Here is an 18787-nt window from a genome sequence, read left to right on the forward strand (position 1 = left end):
TGGAGGGAAGAACCACATGGTTATTCCCTTCCAAGGATAATGGCACCAACTGAGATATAGTAGCACAAAGATTATGCACCAAAAAAAGACGATGCATGGGGTTTTTCTTTTTGTTACACAGCCAGTTGTTATGATCTGTACTGCACTGTTTGATATAGTCATACAGCACAGATACAGGCCATTCAGCCCATCTTGCCTTGCCAGTCAAGATGACCCATCTATGCTAGCCCCACCTGCCCACATATGGCCATATCCCTCTCATCCTTTCCTATCCATGTAACTGTCCAAATGTATGCTGCTGGGGTGTAAACTACCCAAACGAAATACGAGGTGCTGTTCCTCCAATTCTGGTCCTCACTCTAACAATGGAGGTGGCCCAGGACTGAAAGGACTGATTGGGAATGGGAGGGGGAGTCGAAGTGCTGAGTAACCCGGTCCCAATCTGAGGGGGGAGGGGGGGGGGTGGTGGTGTGGTGTTGGTGGGTGCTATGGGGGGGGGGGGGGGTGGCGTGGGTAGGTGGGGGTGTGGGAGGGCGTGGTGTGGGAGTGTTGGTGTGGTGGTGGTGTGGTATGGGGTGGTGGTGGGGGGGTGGTGTGGTGAGGTTGGGGGGTCTAGTGGGGGGGGGGTGAGGTTGGGGTGGGTCTGGTGGGGTAGAGGGGTGGTGGGGGGTGAGGCGCGGGGGTGGTGAGGTGGGGGGGGTGGTGTGGGATGTGGGATTGTGGTGTTGGTGGTCCGTGGTGGTATGGGTGTGTGGTGTGGTTGAGGTTGGGGGGGTCTGGGTGGGTAGAAGGGTGGTGGGTGTGTAGGCGCGGGGTGGTGAGGTGGGGGGGGTGTGTGGAGTGGGGTGAGGTTGGGTGGGGTGGTTGTGGTGGTGGGGGGGAGGTTGAAGTGGGGGGGATGTGGTGGGGGGGACATTGAATAGCCCAGCCAACAACAGGAACAGTCACGAGGGTTACGGTGCCGCTTATGTCCGGTGTACAAGTGCGAATCATCACTAATGCGACGCCGCTGTGTAGTTGCCTCGGGTGCGGGTTGTCCCCCCCCCCCCCCCCCCCCCCGTGCACATCCCATTTCCTGAATGTTTTTTTTTAAAGCCGGAACTGTTTGCAAATAGTCACGGTGCTGGCGACGAGAACAACTTCAATCACGGTGAGGATACCTGGGGAGGAGGTGGGGAAATGATCATTGCATGGGGTCGAGCGTGTGCAGAACTAGCAGCTCACGGAGTCTGCACAGCGGAGGTTGAAATGTTGGCTAATTAATTGGACGGAATATGTCGTTGGGTCGTCCGTCTCGCACCCCCCTCTCCTTGCGTCTGACAAGAGTGTGATGTTTAAATGGGCCAAGTTAACAGCGGCGGAGAGGGCAAATCATGTTTCGTCTCTGAACTACAGCGTGACTCCAGAAACAAAAATGTAGGTTCAAAATAAATTGTATGAAGCTATTCAGTAGTAATAACTTTTTTTTCTTCAAAAAAATAAGAAATTCTGGTCTTTTTGGAAGTCTAAAGAGGGGGATGTTTTTTTAAATAATTTATTTAAAAAATAAGAAACTTTAGCATTTGGTGGAGATGGTACAACTTTTTCAAGAAGTGGGTTTGATCAGAGTGGGCAGAGCGGCGCGGTGTAACCGGACACACGTTTGGTCCGTTTGAGGTTTATTCATTGAAAAGTGGCGAGGGGGGGAACAACCTTGCCTCGAATTGTGAGGTTACATCGAATTTTAGAGAAAAGCCGCTGCTAGTTTCGTCCTCGCCCGGAAACAAGAGAAAGGTAATCAGTTAGAAAAAAAAAGCTTCAGGTCGATAGCGGATCAATAAGCATTTCGCCAAGATAATGTACACGGCGGCGAGTACCTTTCTGAGATGTCAGGTACGGGGAGACAGATTAGAGCGACGGCAGAGGTCGACGTGTTAGATCTAAGTAAAGCCGACAAGACATTCCTGGTCGAGGGCTGGAGATATCACAGGTCGAGGCCGCCCCTGCATTTCAACGGCTGCTGTGGGAAGGAGAAACTAGCGGGAGAGGAACTTATCGCCAGCCTGCACATGAGGATGCCAGCTATCAAGAAGGAGAGGGTGGACGGGGAGATGATCACTCGGGGACTGCTGGATGGTTTACCCGAATATCTGCCCCCACTCACTATCCCAGTGGTGAGACCTCACCATCCGACGCCTTACGAGCACATCTTCACCCGGCGCCAGCGTGCTTTCCTGGGTCTCCCGGAGCCCGCTCACCCGAGCGACCTGCTGCTGGAGCGCTTCCACTCCATCCCCGACTTCCAGCCCATCTTCGACAACGGGGAGCCCTGCATCGAGGTGGAGTGCGGCGAAAACAAAGCGCTCCTCTACGTCCACAAACTGTGCCAGGGCAGCAAGGGACCTTCCATCCGCTACCGGGGCGAGTGGCTCACCCCCAACGAGTTCCAGTTCGTCAGCGGCAGAGAGACAGCAAAGGACTGGAAGCGGAGCATAAGGCATAAAGGTGGGTGCAGTGGGACAGAGAGGGAGAGAGATCGATGCGTTTGGCAATAAGAGGGAGGGAGAACTGTGGTTATTCCACACTTGGGGACAGCTCGCGTCTTGAGCAACTCAAAAACGTGCGTAAAAGTTGTTCGAACTGCACTCGGTATGGGTACACTGGGTCAATAGATTGTTAGACACAAAATGCTGGAGTAACTCAGCGGGACAGGCAGCATCTCTGGAGAGAAGGAATGGGTGACGTTTCGGCTCGAGACCCTTCTCCAGAGATGCTGCCTGTCCCGCTGAGTTACTCCGGCATCTTGTGTCTTATCTTCGGTTTAAACCAGCATCTGCAGTTCCTTCCTACTCAATAGATGACTATGTGTTTAACCGGTAATTAACTGATTACAAACCTAACAGATAGATGATCGGGATGGGTAATAAATGCATAGACTTTTGTTTTCCTCCTTGGATTCTTGCAGCAGTGGCATTTGTGTTCAGGGGAAAATGAGGGGAGGGGGCGTGGGCTGCTAACTTTGGAAAACGGGGAGGGGGAGACAGAGAAAGATGCGGTTTAAAAAAAAGAAGTGAGACACTTCGGCCGAGAGTTGCTTATTGCAGACACCACGGGCCAAAGATGTTTCTGGCTTTGCAGAGATTATGAATGATTAAATCTTGTTTGTTTTTTTAAAGGGGGGGGGGGGGGGGGGGGGGGGGATTGTGGGTGGATGGGTTTGTTATTTGGAGCTTTGGTTGTCAATGGTGTAAAAGTTTAAAGGGAATCTGGAAGTGAGCGAGCACTGCTGTGAGTTTAAACTGCTGGCGGTATCGATTAACGAACGCGTGCTGGCCAGAAGTGGAATATGTGGGGGTGGGGGGGTGCGCTGTGCAGTGATGTGTTGGTGAGATATGACTTAAGAGCGTGGGTGAGCCAGGAAGCTGTTCTGTGCGCAGAGCGAGGAATGCCACCAGGTTGCCGCTCCGTGTCAGTGCCCCTGTGAGCCAGTCAGTAAGTCAGCCGGGCGCTATCTATGGAGACTGTGAAGTGCGGGTGAGCGGCGCCAAGAGCCGAGCCGTGGGGAACCGTGCCCACCCGCGGTGTGTGGAGGGGGTGACCTCCCGCTGAAACTGGGACAGAAACAGACCCGGGCTGAGAGTGGGGCTGTCTGCAACCCAGTCTGAGTCACTGTCTAGCTCCGGCCTTTGGTGTCCAGACATCCTGACATGTCTGCGCCGAGACACTCGCACCTCTGGGGACACTGTGGTCCCCCTGAAAACCAGTGAGGACAGTGTCTTGACCGGGTCACTGGTCCTCTGGTATCCAGTGACTCTGGATCCAATTCAGACGGGTCTCGGTCCGAACCGTCACCTGTTCCTTTTCTCCAGAGACGTTGCCTGACCATCGGTCACTCCAGCACTGTGCCTATCTCTCTTGTCTTCAGAGAGTTAGTCCCTGCACCAGTCTGTGGTCCCTGGTGCCGACAGTGCACATCCTCTCCTCCCCCATCCCACCTCTCTCCTCCTCCCCCCCCCCCCCCCCCCACCCCTCCTCCCCCCCCCCCCCCCCTCCTCCTCTCCCTCCTCCTCCCTCCACCCTCCTCCTCCCTCCCACCCTCCTCCTCTCTCCTCCTCCCCCCCCCACCCCACCTCTCTCCTCCTCCCCCCCACCCCACCTCTCTCCTCCTCCCCCCCACCCCACCTCTCTCCTCCCCCCACCCCACCTCTCTTCTTCCTCCCCCCCTCTCTTCCTCCCCCCCTCTCTTCCTCCCCCCATCTCTTCCTCCCCCCCTCTCTCCTCCCCCCCTCTCTTCCTCCCCCCCTCTCTTCCTCCCCCCCTCTCTTCCTCCCCCCCTCTCTTTCCTCCCCCCCTCTCTTCCTCCTCCCCCTCTCTTCCTCCTCCCCCTCTTCCTCCCCCCCTCTCCTCTTCCTCCCCCTCTCCTCTTCCTCCCCCTCTCCTCTTCCTCCCCCCTCTCCTCCTCCTCCCCCCTCCTCCTCCTCCTCTCCCCCCTCTCCTCCTCTCCCCCCCCCTCCTCCTCCTCCTTCCCCCCTTCCTCCTCCTTCCCCTTCCTCCTCCTTCCCCCCCTTCCTCCTCCTTCCCCCCCCTCCTCCTCCTTCCCCCCCCTCCTCCTCCCTCCCCCCCCCCCCCTCCCTCCCCCCACCCCCCTCCCCCCCCTCCTCCTCCTCCTCCCCCCCCCCCTCCTCCTCCTCCCCCCTCTCCTCCTCCTCCTTCCCCCTCTCCTCCTCCTCCCCCCCCTCTCCTCCTCCTCCCCCTCCTCTCCTCCTCCTCCTCTCCCCCCTCTCCTCCTCCTCCTCTCCCCCTCTCCCCCCCTCCTCCTCCTTCCCCCCTCTCCTCCTCCTCCCTCCCTCCCCCCCTCCCTCCCCCCCGCCTCCTCCCCCCCCCTCCCCTCCTCCCCCCCCCTCTCCTCCTCCTCCCTCCTCGTCCTCCTTCCCCCTCTCCTCCTCCTTCCCCCTCTCCTCCTCCTTCCCCCTCCTCCCCTCCTCCTTCCCCCCCTCTCCTCCCCCCCTCTCCTCCTCCTTCCCCCCCCCCTCTCCTCCTCCTTCCCCCCCCTCTCCTCCTCCTTCCCCCCCTCTCCTCCTCCTTCCCCCCCTCTCCTCCTCCTCCCCCCCCTCTCCTCCCCCTCCTCCTCCTCCCCCCCCTCTCCTCTTCCTTCCCCCCACACCCTCCCCTCTTCCCCCCCCCCTCTCTCTCTCCCCACCCCCCTCTCACAGTGTTACTCTGAGACTCTGCTTCTGGCAGTGTGAAGTGTCTACGGCACTGTCTGGCTTTGCTGCGCCACTCTCTCTCTCTCTCTCTCTTGCAGTCTCCCTGCCAGTGTCAGCCTCTCTGGCTCCGACACTGTTGCTGGCTCCCAGTGCTAAGTGTCTGTCTCCGGGCTGTTTTTTCTCTCTGTCTCACTGGCAGGGCTCTTTAACACCGCGCGCCCCGGCCTCTTGTACAAACAACCTTCGCCATTGTTGCAAATAAGCAAAACTGCCGCACTTCCTCAAGAGTTGAGTCGCTTTAGTGTAAACCAACAATTCTCTGCTCGTGTGACTGAGCGGAGATGAAAGAGGCGGAAGGGAAGAGCTTTTCCCGGTATTTTTAAGGTCGTGTCGCTGCGGCTTCGGGGATTTGCCCGTAACAATTCAGCGTCTATTTAAGGAAGACCGTGAATATTTGAGAGGTGATTTAATAAGACTTTCCTCACCCACACACAAACACCAGCGTTGTGCAACAGCAGCGATCCCAGTGAGAATAGGGTGGGTTTTTTTTAATCCCCCCCAGAAAGTAAATAGTTTCATTACTTGTCCTCCCAATACAGGGAAAAGTCTGAAGACCCTTATGTCAAAAGGAGTCTTGCAAGTCCACCCTCCAATCTGTGATTGTCCCGGCTGCAGGATCTCGTCTCCAGTGGTAAGAACCGCTTACTATGTGTGTGTGTGTGTATTATACATATTATAATGATTATGATTTTAAAATATCTTTCCTGCTTTGTGCGTTTGTGGAATATTTTAAAAAAAGAAAAGAAAATGTAATATAGAATAAAGTTTAAAAAAAAAATGTTTTAGCAATTAAAGCTTTGCAAGCGATACTATCGACGATGATGTTACTTTTGATTAGATCATGGCGATGTGCTTATTGGAAAGGCTCTTGTTTCTTGTATTGCTAGCTCTTAAAGCGGGAGGGAGGGGGGCGGAAGCCGCGACTTGAAACACACACACACACACACACACACGGAGGAGTCCTGCGGTGAAACTCTAAACAACTAATCTTCCTTCCCTGACTTGACCCCTTGTGAATGAGAAACCTATCAAAGCCGCCTCTCCCCTCCCGATCAATCACTACCGTCCAGTGGAGCTCTCTTCCAGGGGCGGAGGGTGGGAGGGATCAAGGCCATTAATCAATTTGTCGGCGTGTCTCGGCCACGATCCCTGTGGGCTCCTGTCTCTTTAAAAAAAAAGTTTGGCAAATTCACGACAAGACACGTTCTACCCCGCTTCCTGTTGGAGTTCAGATTGAATTCCATGAACGGGGTTGAACGAAAACGGCTGGCGGCTGCTGGAAATGCAAAAGGCCATTTTTGTAAAGTTAAAGAAACAAGAACAAGTAGTCGCGTTGGTGTCAGCTAAATGAAATGGGGAAATGATTTAAGGATCCGAACTAGACCTGGGGTCGTTATTTTTGACTTTGCACTACTATATGTGTGTGCGTATATATATGTATATGTATATGTATATATATATGTGTATATGTGTGTGTGTGTGTGTATATATATATATATGTATGTGTATATACACACATATATTTATGTATACACCCACACACATATATACACACATATGAACACACACATATGTGTGTGTGTGTATATATATATATAGATATATCACGTGTGTGTATGATGTATATTATACAAATACCATACATGTGTATGTACACACACGTATGTGTATATTATTATTCACTACAGTATTTACAGAGTAATATGTTTACATATTCTGTTGTGCTGCAACAAGTAAGAATGTCATTGTTCTGTTTTGGGACATAGGGCAATAAAACACCTTTGACTCTTGAACGGAAAAAATGTTACGAGCTTTGGGGCTGGAGTCGGGGCCCCAACACTGCCTCGCCACGAATGAGCTAATTTAATCTTACCCCCTGCTCCTGTTCCCCTTGACGTCCCCATGGGCCAAAGGTCTTCAATATTGAAATATCTTCAATGGCTCAGTCTCCACAAGTGTCTGAGAAAGGGAACTCTGAAAGTTAAATCATCTACTGAGCAAAAACTCCCTCCAGTTGGGGAAAAATCATCTCAACATTTAACTTGTTAATATCACTTTGAAACATTTATGTTTCAATAAGAACACCTCATTTTTCTAAGCTCCAGTTAGTTTCATTAATTTTGAAGCCATTACTCCCAGCTTCATTGTGTGTGTTTGGTTTAAAGATTCGGTCCTTCAGCCCACCGAGTCCACTCTGGCCATCGATCACCTGTTCATACTAGTTCTGTGCTATCCCACTTTCTCATCCACTCCATACACACTAGAAGCAATTTGCAGAGACCAATTAACCTACAGACCTGTACATCTTTGGGAAAGTGCAGACTCCATACAGACGGCACACAAGGTCAGAATCGAGCCCTGGTCTCTGGCACTGTGAGGCAATGGCTCTATTAGCTGCACCACTCTGCCCTTTGATCATGTAAATCAAAAAATACAAAGCAATGAATGTCTTCAAATATAATTTAATAAAATGTACAACAACAATTGCAGTGATCACCCCATCCTGAGTTTAACATTCCTGAATATTGATTTGTGATGTTTGCCAGAATGTTATTTAGCATTCACTAGAATATCACAAATGGGTTTTGTTCACCTTAGACCAGTGTTTGGTTACTCGGAAGATAAGATTTCTATTGAATTTTATCGGCGGCACAGTGGTAAAGTTACAGCACCAAAGCCCCAGGCTCAATCCTGAATACAGGTGCTGTCTGTACAGAGTTTGCATGCTCTCCCTGTGACCGTAAGGGTTAACTCCGAGTGCTCTGGTTTCCTCCCACATTCTAAAGACGTGCAGATTCGTAGGTTCATTGCCTTCTGTAAATTGTCCCAAGTGTGTAGGATAGAACTAGTATACGAGGTGCACAAAATTGCTGGGGAAACTCAGCGGGGTGCAGCAGCATCTGTGGAGCGAAGGAAATAGGCGACGTTTCGGGCCAAACCCCTTCTCAGTATACGGGGTGATTGTTGGCCGGCACAGAATCGGTGGGTTGAAGGGCCTGTTTTCATGCTCTATCACTAAACTACTACATTAAGGGCGGAGCATGATCCCTGAGAGAGCTGTGTAGATGCTGAGTTTTAGAGGCCAGTGCAGGTGGTTCCAACATTGCACATTTTAAGCTACGTCTGTGATTCCAGTGGAGTTTGAAGTGTAGTTGCCCATTTTAAAGTCTGGAAAAGCTGGAAACACCTGCCCAAATTAAAGGTAGCCACAAACCACTCATCCAAATGTTTTTCCAAATGAAAATGACATTGATAGATTTTTTTCCATTCTGTAAACTGGGGAAAAGTATTACTAACTGTCTGTACTTTTTTTGAAGCTGTTGAGCAGAATGCAACTAGTCTGTGTGTATGTGTGAAAACCAGGTGGTATTAGACTATTCAGTCTGAAGGATCTCGATCTGAAACTTCACCTATCCTTTTTCTCCAGAGATGCTGCCTGACTCGCTGAGTTAGTCCAGCATATTGTGTATAACTTTGGTATTATATAATTTTTGCAGAATAAAAAGAAAGACCTGTCAGGAAGTGAAAAGCAAATGATTTGAACTGCTTTGAAGATCACACACCCTATAGAACAATCATGCATCTTTGCTTGTGATACTGAAATAGGGAGGGGAATTGATAGAATGTGAGGGGGTTTATCATTGAACCCTCCCAACCTTTTCATTGTCTTGGGTAGACACTAAATATTGGAGCAAATGGGCAGGTCAGTCAGCATCTCTGGAGGAAAAGAATAGGTGATGTTTTGGGTCGGAACCCTTCAAACCCTTTTCAAAGGTTTCTCTTCGAAACCCTTTTAATCGTCTTACTGTTTCTTTTGATTGTGTCATCAATATGCTGTGTTTAACATGCACCCAAAGCCAGCTGGCACCAACATGAAGGTCTACGTCTTAGTATACAGGGTGATTGTTGGTCGGCTCGTGACTTCCACTGATAACACAGAAAACTGCTGAAGTTATCATGGAACTGAGATCTCGATCTTTCTTTGTTTTTCGAAAGTCTGCTCTTCATCTCCCTTTAGTCTGTTTCGTGTTGCTCTGAGAAGAACCCGTATTTAAAACGGAAGAATTAAAATTTGTATGTTGCCATTTGTAACAGGTGACGGGAATGATGTTTACATTGGTGGCTTAACCTGCAGCCCAGTTGGGATATTCATCGCCAAACCTCCTTCTAATGTATTAACAGCTAATACAATTATGTTGCCATTGATTTTAACTTACAATGTAGCATAATTTGGTATAGTAGCGTTTTACAATGCAGGAATAATGTGTATACATGCTGTGACCATATCTAATTGAAAAGTGCCCTTTACTCCAGGCAGTCTGTGAGGCCATTGAACTGAACTTTGTAATTTAGAGCAAGCCATACAGACTAGTATTGTGTGCAGTTATCACAGCTTTTGTGTTGGGGCTTTATTTACTTTTTTTTTTGTTGCTCTTCCTCCCCCCCCCCCCCCCCCAAGTTAATGTCCAACTTTTTCCCTTTGTCAGTGATGCATATTGTGAGAGGGATGGGGTGGTGGGAGGTTGTGGTGATGGTGGAATCTGGTGTAAACTAGTCTGACTGTAACTCAGATGAAGGATTTGTGTACTGATGTGGCCACACAGGATGGCAGGCAAACTGTGGTGATGTGGTCGAACACTTGACTGCTTCCTCACTCAGCGTTGGCAGTCAACATTCATGCACAAAGTAGACATTGTGAATTGCAATACCCGAGGGTCATGATGCCAACGAAAAATTCCTTGAGGCGTGGTTCTGTCCAGGCATAAACTATTCAGCTTTAAACCCACTGCCCCTTTCAATTAAGTCATGTCTGATCTGTGCCTCAACTCTATTTACCCACCTGAGTGCCAAAATGTCCTATTATAATCAATAGTATTGAGCATGGAAAAATGGCAAAAGGTCAAAATTGTTCTGTGATCCAGTCACAACTCGGAGCTCAGCCTGACTATAATGTTCTGTCCCCCATTTAGAACACTGGAGCAGCGGTAGAGTTGCTGTCTGAAAGCGTCAGAGACCCAGTTTTGATCTTGTCTACAGGTGCTGTCTGTATGTAGTTTGTACATTCTCCCTGTGACCACGTGGGTTTTCTCCGGGTGCTCCGGTTTCCTCCCATATTCCAAATAAGTACAGATTTGCAGGTTAATTGGCTTCAGTAAAATTGTCCATGGTGTGTAGGATAGTGTTAGTGTGCTGGGTGATCACTGGTTGGTGCGGACTCAGTGGGTCTAAGGGCCTGTTTCCCCGCTGTATCTAAAGTCTGAACTGTTGATGCAGGGGAGACAACATTCTGCTCCATTGTTTATTATAGTTATCAAACGGTAGATAATCTGTTTTTCATTCCAATCTTTACAGTACCAGAAAACCATCCAAAGCAGAGTGCTGGTGTTGTTGGGAACTTTAGTCCTAGACATTCACAATCTTTCACCTCTCTTCCAGCTTTACACCCCCGCCCCCGACCTGACCTGACCACCTCACGATAATCAGTCTGAATAAGGGACCCAACCCAAAATGTCAATGTCATGTTCCCCAGTCCTCCACCTCTCTTCCAGCTTTATACCCGCCCACCACAATTAGTGTGAATAAGGGTCCCAAACCCACCCATATATGTTCTCCAGAAACGCTTTCTGACTCGAGCATTTCTCCAGCATTTTGTCTTTCTTTGTAAACCCGCATCTGCAGTTCCTTGTGTCTCCAACTTGTAGTTTAGTTGGCTACAGGTGTGATAGACGCACATGATGACCTATCTCTTTAGTATGGTTAAGAGATACAGAGCAGAAACAGGCCCTTTGACCCACCGAGTCCATGCCAGCCAGCAATCCCCACACATTAAAGCTATCCTGCACATATTTTTACACACACACCAAGCTAATTAACCTGCACACCTGTACGTCTTTGGAGTGTTGGAGTAAAAGGAAGATCTCGGAGAAAATCTCAGGCGGTCACGGGGAAAGGTTTAAAAACTCCATACGGACAGCACCCGTAGTCGGGATCGAACCCGGGTCTCCGGCGCTGCAAGCGCTGTAAGGCAGCAACTCTACCGCTGCGCCACCATGCTGTCTCTATTAATCATTTTAAAAATAAGTCCATGAGCCAGGTTTGGAAGCATTTTGATGTTGCACTGAATTTCTGGAAAACCAATCGCAGTCAAAGTTTCCGAATTCATAGTAGATCTATGAATTTGTGCGGGAGACGGGGAAATGGAAAAGGTAATTGTATCCAAAGGCATTTTATTTCAGTGCAACATAAGTCATGCATTTTCAAAATCTGTTTAATATTGTTAATGATGGGAAATTATTCAGATTTATTTTCTGGCAACTTCAATGCTATATCTTCCAATGAACAGTAGAAATTTCATTTTATTTTCCAAATGCCATTAAAAATGAATGACGACACATTATGGAAGAAAGCGTATTCTATAAGAGGCCTGGGTTCAATCCAGACAGTGGGTGCTGTCAGTGTGGAGTTAGCATGTTCGCTCTGTGACTCTGGGTTTCCTCTGGGTGCTCCGGTTTCCTCCCACATGCAGATTTCTAGGTTTATTGGCCTCTGTGTATTGCCAGTGGTGTGCAGGGAGTGGATGAGAAAGTGGGACAACACAGAACTAGTGTAAATGGGTGATCGATGGTCAACAGCCCATAGGGCCCATTTCCGTGTGTACACCAGACACCATGTGTTTTGAACAGGCAAGATCTTCAGACTGCCTGTTCACTTAACTACTCATCACTAATTTAGTAGCAATATTTGTCTAGCTAATGCTGGTATTGTTCCAAATGCATTTGACAAAAAATGTATTGGCAAAGCTTCGCACTGTTGTCAGTCCACATTTTTTTCATAGCACACACAGTAGAGCGGCCAAAATTTCCCAGCTCGCCAGAATAAAATGTTACCAGGAAACTGTCAAGTTACCAGCAACGTAGTGTCTGGAAATGAGTAATCAATTAAATAAAACTCTTTTTCTTTTCTCTTTGCCATCAATAAAGTTGTTGTCCTAAAAAGTGTTGTAGAGCCTAATCGAGCAAACAATTTTAAAACAATGCAAAATCCAAAACATAGTTTTGAAAAGAGGGAGGAGAGGGGCTGAGGGAATATTACATATATAGGCCACTTTTCTATTTGTGGGGAAGTGATATAGCAAAAGTGACACATTGAAGTGTAAACAAATGTATAGTGGTATTTATGGCTACTGGTGAGTCTTGCTAAACAGCCCAGAGAGTTTTTAAGTTTTTAAGACAAGGCTCATAGAAACATAGAAAATAGGTGCAGGAGTAGGCCATTCAGCCCTTCGAGCCTGCACCGCCATTCACCACTCTCTGTGTGAAAAATGTTTTTCTCATCTCGGTCCTAAAAGATTTCCCCCTTATCCTTAAATTGTGACCCCTTGTTCTGGAGTTCCCAACATCGGGAACAATCTTCCTGCATCTAGCCTGTCCAACCCCTCATAATAAAAGGTATAAATATTTTTCTGCTCCATGCACATTGACAATGTGTCCACGTTGTCTGTGGCACAGTGGGTAGAGCTGCTGCCCCTCAGCACCAGAGAACTGGGTTTCATTCTGACCTTGGATACTGTCTGTGTGGAGTTTGTACGATCTCCCTGTGACCAAGTGGGTTTCCTTTGGGCGTCCCGGTGTCCTCTACATCCCAAAGGCATGCGGGTTTATAGGTTAATTTGCATTTGTAAATAGCCCCTCGTGTGTAGAAAGTGAATGCAAAAGTGGGATAAAATAGAACTAGTGTGTATTATCAGTGTAGACTCGGTGGGCCAAAAATGGCCTATTACCCTGCTTCATCTTTCAATCAATCAATGGTTTGCCTTGTACAAAACACAAATCAAATGACCATTCTGTCTATTGGGGGACACATTCAGGTTTCCAACAGCCATCAACAATGCTAATGAGAATATAATGTTACCTGAACAAAACCAAAATAAAATATTGTCCCTAATAACTAGCTGGTGCTGTCCAATGACCTCATTAATATAAAGTGAGCAGTTATCTTGACTTTGTAAAGGTGAATGGATTTGAAGAACTTTTCTGGCTGTGTGTTCTCAAATATCATTAAGAATTTTAATATCATTAAGATAAGTTTTAGGTCTACATCTTTGTGTGATCTTTAGATTCTTTTTCATATTTGCAACTTTGAGTTACACAAAAATGCTTTGGTGTCAACAGTCTATACAGCAAAAAATAAAGGCTAGAAGGTATTTCTGCTCGTATAGATGCATGTCTAATGTAGACCGTGTGTGTGTGTGTGTATATGCACACACTTTGTCACTTGCATTTGTACACTCACACTTTCTCGCATACACACACACACTTTCACACACATGCTCTTTCTCACAGACACACTTATCTTTCATCAAGCCAAATAATGGAATTTATAACATAATTCACAGTCGAGGAGACCATTCAACTCACTATGACCATGTTGGCCAAAATTGGACCTTGGCCTACCCACTTCCATTCTATAATCCTACAGGCTACATCTCTTCACACCACATCCAGGTACTTTTTAAAGCTTTCTGCTAACATCACCTTCTCGGGCATTGAGTTGCAGATGTCACATCACACCTATCTGCCGCACCTTCGAACGAACATGATTTTTCCACTGACTTCAACCAAATTGGATATAATCTCTTTAACAGCTGCATTAAGGGGTTTTTTTTGCACTTAATATGCAGATGTTTGGTCAATTAAGATCAAATATTCTGTCCCAATTTAATTCTAGATGGGACAATGCAATGGTACCGAGATGCTTGTGGTGACTTAAATTCCTTCTGCATTTGTTAATGCTGAGATCCCAATCTCAGTTCCAAGGGCAACTTTGGACAGAGTGTTGAGAAGTTTTAGGTTTACTTTCCACGCTGCATTGCTGGACCTACAACTAGATTTTCTGAAATGAAATTTGAAGTTTATGCTGGAAGAGCTGGATCAATCATAGCGGCACGAGGAACTGTCGATAATGGAATCTTGCACAAAGTGTTGGGGCAACTCAGTGAGGAGGGAAGGGATGTGAATGGCAACACTTCAGGTCTGGGCCCTTGTCAGACTGCAGAAGGGTCCTGACCCAAAACTTTGCCTGCCCATTCCCTCCACAGATGCTGTCTGACCGGGTGAGTTTCCCTAGCATTTTGTACTTTGGATAAATCTTAGGGATAAGTAAAGGAGTCCAGCAACGTGAAGCAAAGCTGTAATAAGTGCAACTGAAATAACCTGTAATGTAACCAAGTTGGAAGGAACTTCAGATGCTGTTTTTCACAGACGATAGACACAAAACGCTGGAGTAACTCAGCCGGGACAGGCAGCATCTCTGAAGAGAAGGAATGTGTGACATTTCGGGTCGAGACTCTTCACACCCAAACTGAACAGCATTCTCTTTCTCCACTGATGCGCCTGCTTTCACCGATAATTTTCCTGCTGCTTGCAATCTGGACTGTACAGTATTGACAGTTCAAATAAACAAATAACTGCCTGACGGACGCGACAAGTTCCGAGGGCAGTGTCAAGCCGTTGCTCGCATCGGAAGTCACTGGGGATTTTTTTTTTGTTTCAGAGGTGGGGTTGCCACCAAACGCGAAGGGACTATTTTAAGATGGGTATTAACAATGTCCATATTTAAGATGGGTATTAACAATGTCCATATTTAGCACAAGGTGGAAATTCTGCTTCAGTCACGGTCGTTGAGTCTGGATGGAGGTTGAGGTTTGTTGTAAAGCATGGAGGGGGAGGGAGGGGGTGGTGGAGAGAGAATTTTCACTGTCGGTTTACCTTGTAGGTTGGTGGGGGGGGGGAGATTTAATGGGAGCCTGAGAGGAAGTTTTTTTTAACACAAAAGGTGGCATGGAAACAGCTGTGGGAGGTGGTAGTTGAGGAAGTTACACTCCAAAGACGTACAGACATGGAGGTAAATTGGCTTGGTAAATGTGTGTGTAGAATAGTGTTAATATGCGGGGATCGCTGGTTGGCGCGGACCCGGTGGGCCGAAGGGCCTGTTTCCGCGCTGTATCTCTAAACTAAACTGCTTTAATAACATTTAAGAGACAATTAGACGGGTGCATGGCTCGGATAGGTTTAGAGGGATACGGGCAGCTGGGACTAGTGTAGATGAGGCACGTTAGTCAGCCTGGGCAAGTCGGGCCCTTTCCACAATGTAGGACTCTATGACTGAGTGTCGGCAGTAAGTGGGTCCCACTAACACCTCTATTTACAATTGGAGAACAGGCGACGCTTTGGTTCTCTTGCACGAGTGTTTTAATACAAGAGTTGATTCAAAGAAATATGTTTTTTTTAATTTAAAAAAAAACCCCGAGAAACCCCGTTGGCTGCCGAATTGCCCTTTTAAGTGTTGTTGGTGGCTGCGGGTTGCTGGTACCTGCAAGGGAGACGGGAGGAGGCGAGACGGTCTCTGCAGCTGTGAGCTGCCGCTACCCCCGCTCAGGAAACCAGCGGTCAGCGTTTGCAACGCGCCGCAGTCTGCAGCGGGGCGGTCGGTCAAAATGTGTGTCGCCTTCCTTATCGCTCCATCGCCAGTCAGCTTCCCCCCCTCCCTCCCTCCCCTTACTCTCTCTCACACACACACACACACACACAGATAAGTTAGAGCAGACCTGGAGTCCGCAGAAAGAAAGGACTTTGTTTCTTTATAAAGTGTCTTGGCAGTATCTCTCTCTCTCCCTCTCTAATTCTGCCCACACAATAATCTGCAGCCTGCTTTACATTTTCCTCAGATCTGCGCCAGTCTCGCTGACACACTCTACGCCTGGTAGACAAAAAGTGCTGGAGAAACTCAGCGGGTGCAGCAGCATCTATGGAGCGAAGGAAATAGGCAACGTTTCGGGACGAAACGTTGCCTATTTCCTTCGCTCCATAGATGCTGCTGCACCCGCTGAGTTTCTCCAGCACTTTTTGTCTACCTTCGATTTTTCCAGCATCTGCAGTTCCTTCTTAAACACCCTACTCGTTGAGGGAATAGACGGCATGAATCAACGAGGCAGCCCAATTCTGAACGGTGGCAACAATTGAAGTTTAATGGCTATATTTAAGAGGGAGTTAGATGTGGCCCTTGTGGCTAAAGGGACCAGGGGGGTATGGAGAGAAGGCAGGTACAGGATACTGAGTTGGATGATCAGCCGTGATCATATTGAATGGCGGTGCAGGCTCGAAGGGCCGAATGGCCTCCTCCTGCACCTATTTTCTATGTTTCTATGTTTAAAAAAACAAACTAACAGCCGGCCTCCATTCCAACTGATCTTTGTGTTTCAAAGCCGACCCATCACCCTCCAGTTTCATTAAAGGTTTCGCGGTGGCGCAGCGGGTAGAGCCGCTGCCTCACGGCGCCGGAGACACTGGTTCGATCCTGAACGCGGGTGGCTGCGCTGTCTGTGTGGAGTTTGCGCGTTCACCCCCCCCCCCCCCCCCCCCCACACCACATCCCAAAGACGTTTGTAGGTTAATTGTGTCCCTCTGTAACTTGCCCCGAGTGTGTAGGCAGTGGATGCGAGTGTGGGAAAACATAGAATGAGTGTGATCGGTGGTCAGCATGGCTTCGGAGGGCCGAAGGGCCCGTTTCCACTCGGTATCTTTTAAATCAATCCATTCACGAGCGAGAGTGGGCATTTTGCCATTTAATGTTTGCTGCTCACCGCTAGCTTTGGGGAATTAAGCGCTCCAGCCTTCAATCTAATGGCCACTATTATGGGGAAACTGTACAAACCGCGCGTGTTTGGATATCGACACCTCTCCAAAGCCGCTCTCACCAAAGAAACGCGTTTCCTCTTCGCTGGACTGTGTGTTATTTTTCTTCCTTTAAAAAAAAAAAAAAATCCGAACCCTGGAGGCTGGCGGAAATTACTGGTGGTTTCGGGTTATAAATAATGGTCTCTGTGAGATCCAGCTGTAAGACTTTACTGAAGACATTTCCACATCGTGATAGGGAGGGGAGGAAAAGCAGGGCGGGGTTGGAAAAAGCATTCTGGGGGAACTTAATAACCCGTTCCTCATAAAACAAAATAAGGGAGTTTATCTAAAACAGCGCGGCAGAACTGTGTAAAATCAGCATTATAACTCGGCATGTCCATAAGTTATAGAAACAGAATTAGGCCATTTGGCCCATCTACCTTTTCCTCAACCCATTTTCCTGCCTTCTTCCCATAGTCCCTGACACATTTATGAATCAAGATTCTATCGATCCCCGCCTTAAAAATATCAATTGACTTGGCCTCCATAGGTGTCTGTGGCAATGAATTCCACAGATTGGTGGCGAAATTCAGCAGGTCAGGCAGCATCTTTGGAGGGAGAAGCATTGTTATCGTTTTATGTCATTAATCTTTCATCAAGGCTGTGAAAAATCATACGTTTCAAGTTGCACAGATTCCTTTGTAACTTTACCTCGTCTTATTAAAAAAAATAACGCTGGCTCTGATGGTTTTATTTTTAGTTTTAGTTTAGAGATACAGCGTGGAAACAAGCCCTTCAGCCCATCGAGTTCGCGTCAACCGGCGATCCCCGTGCGCCAACACTATCCTACGCACTAGGGACAATTTATAATCTTTGCCAAAAACAAATTAACTTACAAACCTGCACGTCTTTGAAATGTGGGAGGAAACCAGAACAATCGGGGAAAACCCACTCGGTCACGCGGAGAACGTCTCTGGTACTGTAAGGCAGCAACTCTAGCGCTGTGCCACCTTTGGGCACCTTAAATCACGCCTGATTTATAGGTGAGCGGTGGATTCTGCAGGGGGAGTTGATGAGAATTTGTAGGGAAAATGGGATTCATGTGTATATGTTGTAAATGGGTGATTGATGGTTGGCATAGATACTGTGGGGGAGAAAGGCCTGTCTCCTTGCTATAAATCTCTCCAAAAGTCATTGATCTGAAGGTCATATCTGTTTCTCTCTTCAGAGATAATCTTGACCAGCTGAGTGTTCCCTGTCTTTTTGTTTTCAGATTTTTAGCACCTGATCTCAGATAGAACAGCACAGCACAGAATGGGGCCCTTTGGCCAACAATGTTTGTGCCAAACATGGAACATGCTCAGGCAGAAACAAAAAAACTTCAGATGCTGGTTCATACCAGAGATAGACAAAAAGTGCTGGAGTAACTGAAGAAGGGTCTAAAGAAGTGTCTCTGCCCAAAACATCACCCATCTGTAGACGTGATGGGCCAAATTGCATAATTCTGCTCCAATCACATGAACTTATGCTGCCTGGCCCGCTGAGTTATTCCAGCATTTGTGTCTATTTCGATACGTAGATGAATAGGAAAGATTTAGAGAGATATACAGACCAAAGGTGGACAGGTGGAATTAGTGTAGATGGGGCATTTTGGTTGGCATGGACAAGCTGGGCTGAATGGCCGTTTTCCCTGCTTCATCAATCTTCCCTACTTTAGTGAGGCTTGGACAAGGTCCCGCATGGTAGGTCAAGTCTTGAAGGGTAAGGCCTTGAGGATCTGAGGTCCAAAGGATCTGAGGTGTGTTGGTGAATTGGATCTAAAATGGGCAGCGTGGCAGGAGGCAATGTGGAGGATGAGTGTTTTTC

General features: G+C 47.9%; 1 protein-coding gene across 8 annotated transcripts in view; it reads left to right on the plus strand.

Annotated features, from left to right (window-relative positions):
- The first annotated feature begins 1104 nt into the window (after positions 1-1104).
- Positions 1105-18787, plus strand: part of samd11 (sterile alpha motif domain containing 11) — a 244144-nt gene continuing 226461 nt past the window's right edge. For 2 of the 8 annotated variants that reach the window (XM_033048520.1, XM_033048521.1), the window contains exons 1-2: positions 1165-2484; positions 5786-5877. In XM_033048520.1, coding sequence (XP_032904411.1) covers positions 1866-2484; positions 5786-5877 — 711 coding nt within the window. In that variant the 5' untranslated portion in view covers positions 1165-1865. The other 6 variants (XM_033048526.1, XM_033048527.1, XM_033048525.1 and 3 more) reach the window with 6 other exon arrangements.

The sequence above is a fragment of the Amblyraja radiata genome, chromosome 31 (assembly GCF_010909765.2).
Source record: "Amblyraja radiata isolate CabotCenter1 chromosome 31, sAmbRad1.1.pri, whole genome shotgun sequence".
NCBI lineage: Eukaryota > Metazoa > Chordata > Chondrichthyes > Rajiformes > Rajidae > Amblyraja > Amblyraja radiata.